Here is a 12762-nt window from a genome sequence, read left to right as displayed (position 1 = left end):
TTAGTCCAAGTTACCATCATCTCATTATATTACCACACAGCCTCTTTACTGGCCTCCTTCTTCTAGTCCTTCCCCATATAAGAATCAGAGTGATCTTTTAAATTAAATGTTAGTCTCCTGCTTAAAACTCTTCAAGGGCTTCTAATTGCACTTAGGACTAAAATCCATCCTCATTATCATGGCCTGCAAGGGACCAGACAATACGGCATCAGCCTATTTCTCCAACCTTATGTTGTCACTCTCTTCCTTGTTTTGAATACTCCTGAGGTCCTCAAAGAGGCTAAGTTCTTTCCAAATGTAGGACCTGGCATATGTTCCATCCAAAAAGCTCTTGATCCCCTTAGCCTGGACTTATCCATCAGATCTCAACCTAAGTATAACTTCCTCAGAAAGGCTGATCATTACACACACACACCCCAATTAAATCAGGACTCTCTTTATTCAAAGAGCACCATTGACTTTTTCTCCTTCACAGCACTTCTTCACGACCTGCACCCTCTTCTTTTTTTGTTGTTTGTTTTGTTTTGTTTTGTTCTGTTAATCCTCAACCAAGGATATTTTTCCCATTGATTTTTTTTTAGAGAGAGTAGAAGGGATGGGGAGAGACAGAGAGAGAAACATCAATGTGAGAGAGATACATTGATTGGTTGCCTCCAGCATGCCCCCTGACCTGGGGCCAGGGATCAGGCCTACAACCGAGGTACATACCCTTAACCGGAATTGCACCTGGGACCCTTTAGTCCTCAGGCTGATGCTGTATCCACTGAGCCAAACCAGCTAGGGCACTATTTGCACCTTTAAGTTTGTATAATTTGTTTACTGTCAACCTTCCCTGCTACACTGTTAGCTCCATGAGGACAAGTATTGTATGTCTTATTCAAGGTGAAGGGATTAAGAAGTACAGATTGGTAGTTACAAAATACCCATGGGGATGTAAAGTAAAGCATAGGGAATGTAGTCAGTACTCTATAATAATAAAAGCATAATATGTTAATTAGACCAGACAACCTTCAGGACGAAGCCAGGGCTGTGAGGGAAGCCTGGGTCCCCGGTGCGGGAGGGAAGCTGGTGCCAGCAGCCGGGGGAAGGAAGGCCTACTCTTGCATGAATTTCATACATCGGGCCTCTAGTATTCTAATAACTATGTATGGTGCCAGGTGGGTACTGGAAATATCAAGGGGAACACTTTGTAAATTACTTAATTCTCTAACCACTATGATGTACACCTGAAACTAATACAAAATAATATTGAATGTAAACTGTAATTGAAGAATAAAGTTTAAAAAACACTGTGTGTACATCCAGAACATTTCACTTAATACACATTCCACTTAATATCCGCTGAATGAGTGAATTTTCACAAAACCTTATTCCAACCTGCTACCCTCATTTAGAAGATTTGACCACTACTGTTCCTCTATAAAGAACAGCCAAGCCCTGGCTGGTGTGGCTCAGTTGGTTGGAGCATCATTCCGTGCACCAAAGGGTCTTGGGTTCATCCTGGTCAAGGCACATACCCATTTCGGGTTCAATCCCCAAATGGGGCACGTATGGGAGGCAGCCAATTCTTGTTTCTCTCTCTCTTCTCTCTCTCTCTCTCTCTCTCTCTCTCCCTCCCTCCCTCCCTCCCTCCCTTTTACTCTCTCTAAAATCAATGAAGGCATACTCTCAGGTGAGGATTAAAAATAAGAAAAGAGCCCTGGCCAGTGTTGCTCAGTGATTAGAGCGTCAGCCCGCGCAATGAAGGGTTTTGGGTTTGATTCCCAGTCAAGGGCACATACCTGAGTTGCAGATTCCATCCCCAGGGTGCATGTATGTCACTAGGTGGTGTCTCTCTCTCACAACTATTTCTCTCTTCTCTCTCTCTCTCTCTCTCTCTCTCTCTCTCTCTCTCTCTCCCTCCCTCCCTCTCTCCCACTCTCTAGAAAATCAATTGAAAAAATATCCTCAGTGAGGATTAATAACAATGACAAAAAAGAACAGTCAGAAATGAGATTGAGGGTTGGGTGGGGTATTATTTGTATCAAATATTTTCTGATTGATTTGAAAACACATTTCTTACCTGCTCATTTTTTTGTTTTTTCTGTAACTCAAGCTGCTCCAGCACAGAGTATAAATGATTCTGAAAAACAAATTGTGTAAATAATGCATACTGAGTCTGAAAAAAAAAAAAGAAGAACCAAGAGAGGCAAACAGTTTGGCAAATAGTTTGATACGTAAGAAAACTGTCAGTCATAACAAAGGAGCACTCTTTTTAAAAGATTTAGAGTATAAAAACTGCACCCCCTAACTACAAGACCATCAATTTGATTTTATATACCCTACATAGCATTTTTTCTTGTCCTGAAATAAAGGTTTGAAATGCCTCATGTTACATTTTTCTAGTTAGCACAAATCCTTTGATTGTGGTGAACTATTTTTAAAAAGCTGGCTTAGGCCCTAACCGGTTTGGCTCAGTGGATAGAGCATCGGCCTACGGACTCAAGGGTCCCAGGTTCGATTCCGGTCAAGGGCATGTACGTTGGTTGTGGGCACATCCCCAGTAGGGAGTGTGCAGGAGGCAGCTGATCCGATGTTTCTCTCTCATTGATGTTTCTAACTCTCTATCCCTCTCCCTTCCTCTCTGTAAAAAATCAATAAAATATATTTTTTAAAAATAAAATAAAAAATAAAAAGCTGGCTTGGAATTTGGTGTTAATGAATGCCTCCATTTCCCTGCACTAGGTCAGACTACTACTATTCCTAACTATGCTGCATGCAACAACAATACCATATATCTGTATCTTTCAAAGTGTTCACATCTATTATGTCACTTGGTCATTCAATATAGTTCTCCAGATGCTTCAGAATTTCCCTCTCTATAAAAAGGAAAGCAAACATGGCATAAACATACATTTTCTTTTAGTTGAAATGTGTATTAATAAAAATAAATCAAGATATTGATTCTTATTCAAAGATGCATAATAAAATTTAAAAACAAATTTGGTTAATTCTCTTTCACTGCAATGAATACATCTTAGTACAAACAACAGGGTTCATCCTATGTCCTACCTCTTTCTGTGGTCCTTGGAAAGTTACTTAACCACTTTGAATTTAAAATCCTTATCTATAAAATGGGAATAGTAACAGTACCTATATTTCAGGGATGTAAGGATGAAATGAAATGATACATGTAAAATGTTAAGTTCTTTCTGTGCCTTTCACATAGGAAACGCTCAATATTGGAAATTATTATTTCAAGTCTCCTGGCCCCTTCCAAAAAATGCTTACATGACATTATCAAAATTACTCAGATAAAAGGAAGTAGAGCTATTATTAGGGGGTTCTAAGAGGTTGTTTAGCTTCATGAGTGAACAAGAATGCTGCTCCGGGAAGACATGAGTGGAAACCCAAGATGGGATTTTCAAAGTAAGATACCAAGCTGTCTTTATACCAGCCAACGAGAATTTACCTTCAGTGTCAGGTTTTCCACTTTCTTGATGAGATTCTTTTGTCTTTGTGCTCTGCACTGAATCTCTTGGATCTTTTTCTCCATGTAATGAATATGCTTCCGAATTTCTACGACTAACAGAGATAGACAGAAACTTTATGTATCTAAACACAGCCTAAACTAATGGATTGAAATCCAAATCAACTAAAAGTCCACTATGTCTAAGGGGTATATGCCTGCATGTATGGGCGCCCATGCCCACATTTTCCAAATAAATCCTATATAATAAAGAAAAAATAAATAAAAGTCCACTATGCATCTGAGCAGTAACCTTTCAAACTTAGCCTTGCAACTAATGTATGTTTAGAGTCAATCTTAAGCACTGCCACCCATTCTGTCTCACCCCTTTGTTTTTTCTTCTAACTTACCTATTAAACTGATTCCTTCCTTTGTCTTACACTGGCCAAATTCAATTAACTTGGCCTGTAGCTCCCTTTGCATATTCTCTTCATAATACTGTTCCGCCTCTTCATTCTCATCATCATAGTAAAATTCTTCATCATCATCATCATCATCATCATCATCCTCTTCCTCCTCCTCCTCCTCCTCGTCCTCGTCCTCGTCCTCGTCCTGGTACTTATCCTTTTCCTCCTCCTCATCACTGCTATTGCTAGAATCATTGAGTATCCTCCGAAGCATATGATATTCTATTGGTTTTAAGCAAGAAGAAGGTGAAACTACCTGAAACTTTTCAAGTGACTTCCATTCCAGCTGCCATTGTACTTCTTCACCTCAAATTTCCTGGGCAATCAATGAATTTTTTAAAATATATTTTTGCCCTAGCTGGTTTGGCTCACTGGATAGAGTGTCGGCCTGGAGACTGAAGGGTCCCAGGTTCGATTCCGGTCAAGGGCATGTACCTTGGTTGCAGGCACATCCCCAGTAGGGGGTGTGCGGGAGGCAGCTGATCGATGCTTCTCTCTTATCGATCTTTCTAACTCTCTATCCCTCTCCCTTCCTCTCTGTAAAAAAGCAATAAAATATATTTAAATATATTTTTATTGATTTCAGAGAGGAAAGGAGATGGGGAAAGAGATAGAAACATCAATGATGAGAGACTCAATGATCGGCTGCCTCTTGCACACCCCCTATTGGGGATCAAGTCCGAAACCCAGGCAAAATGTGACCTCCTGGTTCATAGGTCGATGCTCAAGACTGAGCCACGCCAGCTGGGCTAACCAGTGAATTTTATAAGTAATTTTTCTTGTAGGAATATTAGTCCCTTCAAAAAAACAAGGACAGGAAATATAAAACAATGTAACATTCATTCATGTATTAAATGATCAAGATATTTAGAGAATCTAAGGGCCCATAGAAATTTATAATACCATAGATTGATGAGAGATTAGAACCGCAATAAAAAACCCACAAAGTACTGAGTGACCAATAAGCAGAAAGAAGGGCAAAGGCATTCTTCTCCTGTAATTGGCCTGTAAGTCTATAGAGAGTAGTCTTGCACAGCGTCAACACCTACCCTCTCTGAAGCTCCTGTTTTTTGACTTTATTAAAATACCTGGTGAGCTATCACCCCGCTTATAGCCACTTGTTCCTGGGGACATCTCAAAGCTTGGAACAGAGCCTTTACTTTCGATTTCCTTGGTTTCACCTTCAGCAATTACTTCCCATCCTGAAAGGGGCGGTCAAGGAAAAAAGCAGAAAGAAAGGAGAAGATGCCATTGAAAGAGAAGAGGCTCTCTGCTGAAAGTGCTATTTATTTTAATCCAACTTTAGGCCTTTCTATCCAGATTCCTAGTATGGAGAAGTGCATTATATTGAATTACACAAGTACTGGTAAATAAAATTTTATTTTATGAATTCACTGTTCCTAGCTAGAAAGTAACATTTCCAAAAATCTTAAGTTGTATACATCAAAATCAGCACATAAGTACCAGAAGTGAGGGCTTGTCAGCAAGTACATATGGAATGGAACAGACTACACATATCATATCTATATATATAAAACCCTAATATGCGAATAAACCAAACAGCAGAACAACTGAACAACCAGTCGCTATGACGTGTGCTGACCACCAGAGGGCATGCGCGGAACATGGCAGGCATCAGCAGCAGGCGGCAGAACACAGAACATGGCGGGCATTGGCCATGGCGAATTGGTGGAGCAGGTGAGTGGGAGCGCCAGACCAAGACAGGGCACCAATCGCTGTCATCGGGGCAAGCCTCTGGTAGTTACTGAAAATTCTTTGTTCCCACACGCTGTGGTTCCATTGGGTGCTTGCACCTGCTGCCAGCACCGGCCCCATTCACACCCGCTGCTGGCACCAGAGCCGCTGTTTGCACCCACTGCTGGCGCCCGGCATCAGTCCCAATCACTTGGCACCGTCAGTGGGTGCGAGCAGCAGCTGCCGGCCCTGATCAACCCTCAGGGCTTTTCCACCTCCCCCTGCTCCTGAGGGGTGATTGAGTCTGGCAGCTGCCACTCGAACCTGCTGCTGGTGCCAGCCCCAATTGTTCTGTGCCAGCCCCAATTGTTCTGTGCCAGCCCCAATTGCTTTGCGCCAGCAGTGGGTGCGAGTGGGGCCAGTGCCCTCAGCGCATGGGAGCAGCGGCAGGAGAAGAGGGGCTGCTGGCAGACAGGGAACCAGGGGCCATGGTGCGAGGGGCCAGGAAGGGGTGCGGAGGATGGGCTGAGGCCTGTCCCTGTGTCCACTGCAGCCTCACGGCCCACAGTTCCTTTTCAAAGTGCATGAATTCGTGCACTGGGCCCCTAGTTTAATACAAAAGGATACGGACACTGACAGCTTCAGCATCAGAGCACAGCAGTCTTTTCACTTCCTTTTCTGAATCAGGAGAGTCGGAGCACTGTACCAAAGTGGGGGGTAGGAGGAATATTAGTAATATCATTTAACACCCTGTATTTTCCAGGAAAGCCCTTTTTCTACATACAAATTCAAATAATTAACCCTCTTAAAGATATCCATCCAAATTTATACTTTAAGTAATGCTATTCATGAAGGAATCTTTTTTTAAATATATTTTTATTTATTTCAGAGAGGAAGGGAGAGGGAGGGATAGAAATATCAATGATGAGAGAGAAACATGGATCAGTTGCCTCCTGCACACCTGCATGTGCCCTTGACTGGAATCAAACCCTGGACCCTTCAGTCAGCAGGCTGACACTCTATCCACTGAGCCAAACCAGCTAGGGCTATGAAGGAATCTTGACCAGGTTCTAGATTTGTGTATGTTAAGCTTATTCTTTTTCCCAATCAAATTTCTTGAGACATTTAATTTTTTTAACCTGCAACTCTATGTTAAAGACCTGTCTCAGAGGTGCAACCCTTAGACCTCAATTTTTAATTACTTGCCCTGACCCACATTGGCAAAGAACTATAATTCCTTATTTGTTATTTAGAAGTAATTTAGTTTAAGATCCAAATTCCCAGATTCCACTTCCCCACATCTTTATTATTTATATATTTTCCTATTAAAAGATGGGTCTTAGCTATGTGTTCTCCCTTAAACCAGTTTTAGATAATCATCTCCACAGCAACCGATTCGTCATGCCACAGATAGAAATTAGAACTTTGAGGGGGGATAGTGATTGCAAACAACTGCTGGTAAAAAGTGAACCCTGACTTATAAAAAATGGCATTTTAAATAAATATCAGAGAAAAAAGGCTGATTAGAATACAAGGGGTCACTGGCCAAACTATATCTTTTCCTCTAGGAGTTATCAGACATTAAACAATGAATTCATTTTTCAGTGAATCAAATTCAGTGTTTGTGTGGGAGTGAGGTTTAGTGATGGGAAGAAAGGCTTGAAAGTAGCTTTTATGATTTTTTTATCTGTTTGAAATTAATAAGCTATGAAATAAAACATACTAAGGGCAAACAATAAGGTTATATCATGACTGCTCTACTTCAGTAAAGCTGACTTCTTCGACTTGTTTGAAATCAACCAGCTATAAAATAAAACATAATAAACAATGAAGTTATAGTATGATTGTCGTACTTCACTAAGGCTTAGCAGTGGTCCTCAAACTTTTTAAACAGGGGGCCAGTTCACTGTCCCTCAGACCGTTGGAGGGCCGGACTATAGTTTAAAAAAAAACTATGAACAAATTCCTATGCACACTGCACATATCTTATTTTGAAGTAAAAAAAAAAACACAAAACGGGAACAAATACAATATTTGTATTTGCATGTGGCCCGTGGGCCGTAGTTTGAGGACCCCTGGCTTAAAGAGTCTAAAACTATTCTTAACTTAGGTTTACATTTAGTAGGCATTCAATGAATGCTGTAGACTGACAATATAAAAGCCAAGGCAGCCATATTCATAGATTGAAAGACTAGTAAAGATGTAAAGTCTCCTCAGATTAATCTATAGGTTTGATGCAATTCCTTATCAAAATTCCAACAAGACTTTTCTATAGACATAGACAAACTTATTCTAAAATTTAATATGTAATCTTTTTAAAATATGTTTTTAAATTGGTTTTAGACAAGAAGGAAGGGAGAGAGAGAGAGAGAGAGAGAGAGAGAGAGAGAGAGAGAGAGAGAAACATTAATGAGAAACAATTGGCTGCCTCCTGAACACCCCCCACTGGCATCCAGCCCAAAACCTTGGCATGTGCCCTGACGGAATCAAACCAGTGACCTTTGGTGCATGGGACGACACTTAACCAACTGGGCCACACTGGCTGGGCTTATTCTAAAATTTATATGGAAAGGTACAGGCTGTCTAAAAGGTCAAAACAATCTTGACAAAGAAAAAAAAAGTGAGAACAGTCATCTTGATTTCACGACATTATATAGCTACATGTGATATCAATAGAAGGATCAACACATTGATTAATACAACAGAACAAGTAACCCAGAAAAAGACTCACACAAATATACCCAACCAATTTTTGACAACAGTATAAAAGAAATACAATAGAAGAAGGATAGGCTTTTTAACAAATGGTGCTGGAGCAATTGGACAAGTAAAGGCAAAAACAAACAACAACAACAAAACAAAAAAACCTTGAACTAAACCTTATACCTTTTACAAAAATTAGCTCCAAAACAAATTGTAGAATTAAATGTAAAATCTAAACTTTTTAGAAAAAATATATAGAAAAAAATCTTGAGGATCTGGACTGCACAAAAAGTTACGAGAAAAATCAATAAATTGGACCTCATTTAAAAAAACAACAACTTTTGGTCTTTGAAAGACCCTATGAAGAAGATGAAAGACCAGCTACAGACTGGGAAAAAATATTGCAAACCAGATATCTGACCCCCAAAAAACACCCTAATATTTAGATCATAACTCTCAAAACTCAACAATTTTAAAAATCAATTTAGAAAATGGGTGAAAGGCATGAACAGACATTTGACTGAAGTGGATTAAGTAGATAGCAAATACACAAACGAGAATGTTCAACATCATTAGTCATCAGGGAAATTCAAATTAATATCACAAGGAGATCACTACACATCTATCAGAATGGCTAAAATAAAAAATAGTGATAACACCTAATGCTGGTGAGGATATAGAGAAGGTAGTTCACACATACTGGTACATTGCTGGTGGGAATGTAAAATGGTACAGCCACTCTGGAAAACAGTCTGGCAGTTTCTTATACAACTAAACATGCAACTACCATATGACCCAACAATTGCACTCCTGGTCATTGATCCCAAAGTAACGGATGCTATGTTCACACAAAAACCTGTTCACAGCTTTACTTATAATTATCAAAAACTGGAAACAACCCAGATGTTCTTCAATGGGTGAACAGTTAAATAAACTGTGGTACATTCATACCATGAAATTACCCAGCAATAAAAGGGAATAAACTATTGATACATGCAACAACTTGCACAGATATTAAGGAAACTATGCTGAGTGGAAAAACACCTATCTTAAATGTTATATATTGTAGGTTTCCATTTATATAACATTCTCAAAATGACAAAATTATAGAACATGTTAATGATTGCCAGGGGTTAGAGAATAGGGGTATAAAGTAGGTGGGAGGTGAGTGTGACTATAAAACAGCAAGATGAGGGATTCTTGTGGTGTCAGAACTTTTCAGTATCTTGACTGTGTAGGTGGATATAGTATAAAACTGCAGACAACTAAACACACACACAGAGGAGTAGAAGTAAAACTGGAGAAATCTAAATAAGATTGGTAAATTGTAATAATGTCAATTTCTTCTTTGTGATATTGTACTATAATTTTGCAAAAAAAAAAGTTACAATGGGGAAAACTGGGTAAAGTGTACATGGTAACTCCCTTTTTTTCTTACAACTGCATGTGACTCTACAATTATTTAAAAATAAAAAAGTTTAATTAAAAAAAATAAAACCAAACTATAATACTCCAGTAGCTTGCTCATGGTTCTAAAAATCTGAGGTAAGGTTAGGAACATAACCACAATTCCCAAATCTCAGGTTCTGCATGGGTTCACTTTAAAGCTAAATCTTGTAATTGGAAACTAAAAGCATTAGCAGAAGTTTCAAGTTCAAGACACAACCAGATACCTAAAGGACTAGCCTATAACCTCAAGGATCAGGTTGGTTTTTTGTTCACTATATATTCCCAATTGCTAGCACACAGTGGCATTTAGCTCACACTCAATAAATGTTTATCGAACATATAAATGAATGAACAAATTAATCCCCAACGAACTGTCTCTTTTCCCCTCCCCCACACCCTGTTAATAATCCTTTCCCAATCCACCCAGTAGGCACAGAAATAGCATGCAACTAACCTTTCTTCTTGTTTTGCGGAACCTTTTCTTTCTGACATTCTTAAGTGGTGGAGTAACTAAAATAAATTTAACATAGTGAAACATATAATATTAATGGTAGTCACATATCTATCTGAATTTTATAAGGAGAAATGTCATGTTATAAACTACTGGCTCATGACATGACTCTTTCCTTAAAGAATGTCTGGATGCCTAATGAACCAAACACCCAAGTGTGGTAAATGGGTCTCTGGTTCACAAGTAATTAGGATTCAACAGATAGATGTAGTCAGCCACAATGAGCAAAAGGGCTGGTGACTTACTGCCATGCTTCCAGGCATATTTTTTCCGTCTCCCCTTTTCCTTTTTCTTGATTACTTTAAGATCAGTAGAGGTAACTGCTTCTTCCGGAGAAGAGTGGAGACCACCATCAGCAGTGCACACAAGCATCTACATTTAACAAAAACAAAGATGTTGACTATGGACACAAATCTTGGGTTAGTAATGAATCATGATTATTCTTACCACCAGAAGTCCTAGAGCAGAGAAGTAAGGACAATGTTACTTGAAATTTCCAGAAAACCAAGTATTACATACATTCATATTCATTCTCTCTGTGTCTTGGCATGTGGACTCTGTATGTTGACTTTGAGTGGGTATTTTTTAGCTTGAGTGTTTAACACTGTAGAAGGAATATGGTTAAAACAGATATATCCTAGCATTTTGATTTAGAAAGAAAACAAAAAATCAAGAGAAGAGATGATAAGAATCAACGTAAATCTCAACAGTTAAAAGCATACTGTTTTATCAGAGAGTTCAGAAGAAAATCCCAGATGTCCATATCTATATATATAAAAGCCTAAGCAACCATCTGACCATTGGACCGTTGGACTGTTTGACCGGTAGCTATGACTTGCAAGATCACCAGGGGGGCAGACGCTCAACGCACAGGCGTGGAAACATGGGACAGACTGATGAATCTCAGAGGGAAGTGGGGAGGAGGGAGGATGTGAAGAGATTAACCAAAGATCTTATATGCATACTAGAGGCCCGGTGCATGGATTCGTGCACTGGTGGGGTCCCTTGGCCAGGCCTGCAGGGATCGGGCTGAAATGGGCCTGGTGCTCAGATTTGTGCGCCGGTGGGGTCCCTTGGCCTGGCCTGCAGGGATTGGGCTGAAACTAGCAGTCCCGACATCCCCCAAGGGGTCCCAGATTGTGAGAGGGCACAGGCCAGACCAAGGGACCCCACCAGTGCATGAATCCATGCACTGGGCCTCTAGTATTTCAAATAATTTAAATCACTAGAGATGGCAAACGGGGGGCTCTAAAAGCTACTTGGATAAAATAAAATAGTGAAAAGTTATGAATAAAACACTAAACCAGAACATGCCATTGTATTTCTGTACAGTTGAGCTGGGAATTAGAAATGACAAGCAGCCATTCACAAGTGTAAAGAAGCACTGAAAGAAATAAAAAAGGGCCCTGGCTGGGCAGCTCAGTTGGTTAGAGTGTCATCCCAATATGCCAAGGTTGTAGGTTCAATCCTTGGTCAGGGCACATACAAGAATCAACCAATGAATGAATGCATAAATACATGGAACAACAAATTAATGTTTCTCTCTCAAATCAATAAATAAAAACAAAGAGAGAAAAGGAGGGAGAAAGGGATTCCTGGAAGGATGTAAGAGCTAGGAGATTAAGAAAATTCATCCATACCTGGGAAATATCTGCTGTTTTATAAAACATTTTATTGTCAAGAGTCTTCAGACTTCCAATAACGCAAGGCAAGTCAACCACCTTAGCAGTTAGTGAGACATCTTTCACCTCAACAGCTGCATGACGTCCATCAGCTAAAGAGAAGCAGGAAAGATTAAAGTTGACATCTTCCCAATGTACTCTTAAACTTCCTAGGGTTTGAATAACTGAGATGTGTGTGGGATAAACTAGTCTTTCAGGGAAGTCTACTATTTCTCATTATGCTAGAACTAGGGACCCAGTGCACAAATTCCTGCACCTTAAAAGGAACCGTGGGCAGCAAGGCTGCAGTGGGCACAGGGGCAGGTCTCGGCCCATCTTCCTCACCCCACCCGGCCCCTCCCATCACGGCCCCTGGTATCCTGTTAGCCGGCAGCCCCTCTCCCTCCACCGCCACTCCCACACTCTGAAGACAGCAGCCCCACTTGCACCCACTGATGGCACAGAGCGAACAGGACCAGCGCCATCAGCGGGTGTGAGCGGCAGCTGCTGCCCCAAAAGCCCCTCAGGAGCAGGGGGATGTGGAGTAGGGGCCGGCAGCCACTGCTCACACCCTCTAACGGTGCCGAGCAATCGGGGCCGGTGCCAGGTGCTGGCAGCAGGTGCAAGCAACGGCACTGGCACCAGCAGCAGGTGGTAACGGGGCTGGCGCCAGCAGCAGGTGCGAGCACTGGGCAGGACCATTCGCCTGCCTACCTGATCTCCCTAACCCCTCTGCCTGCCTGCCTGCCTGATTGCCCCTAACCACTTGCCTGCCTGCCTGATCACCCCTAACCACTTGCCTGCCTGCCTGATCGCCCCTAACTGCTC

The 12762-nt window shown here is 40.9% G+C and overlaps 1 protein-coding gene across 2 annotated transcripts in view; it reads right to left on the bottom strand.

Moving 5' to 3' along the window:
* TAF7L (TAF7-like RNA polymerase II, TATA box binding protein (TBP)-associated factor, 50kDa) overlaps positions 1 to 12762 on the bottom strand; it is a 22770-nt gene that overhangs the window by 4064 nt on the left and 5944 nt on the right. The window contains exons 4-12 of one of the 2 annotated variants that reach the window (XM_014542611.1): positions 11914 to 12047; positions 10519 to 10645; positions 10217 to 10272; positions 6238 to 6310; positions 5004 to 5117; positions 4015 to 4137; positions 3859 to 3948; positions 3452 to 3564; positions 2063 to 2122 (exon numbers count right to left, since the gene is read on the bottom strand). In XM_014542611.1, the coding sequence (XP_014398097.1) occupies positions 2063 to 2122; positions 3452 to 3564; positions 3859 to 3948; positions 4015 to 4137; positions 5004 to 5117; positions 6238 to 6310; positions 10217 to 10272; positions 10519 to 10645; positions 11914 to 12047 (890 nt within the window). The remainder of the gene's footprint in view (positions 1 to 2062; positions 2123 to 3451; positions 3565 to 3858; positions 3949 to 4014; positions 4138 to 5003; positions 5118 to 6237; positions 6311 to 10216; positions 10273 to 10518; positions 10646 to 11913; positions 12048 to 12762) is intronic. The other variant, XM_014542610.1, reaches the window with a different exon arrangement.

This window comes from Myotis brandtii, unplaced genomic scaffold (genome assembly GCF_000412655.1).
Source record: "Myotis brandtii unplaced genomic scaffold, ASM41265v1 scaffold305, whole genome shotgun sequence".
Classification (NCBI taxonomy): domain Eukaryota; kingdom Metazoa; phylum Chordata; class Mammalia; order Chiroptera; family Vespertilionidae; genus Myotis; species Myotis brandtii.
Note: the sequence above shows the minus strand (reverse complement) of the source record. Positions and strands in the feature narration are given on the sequence as shown.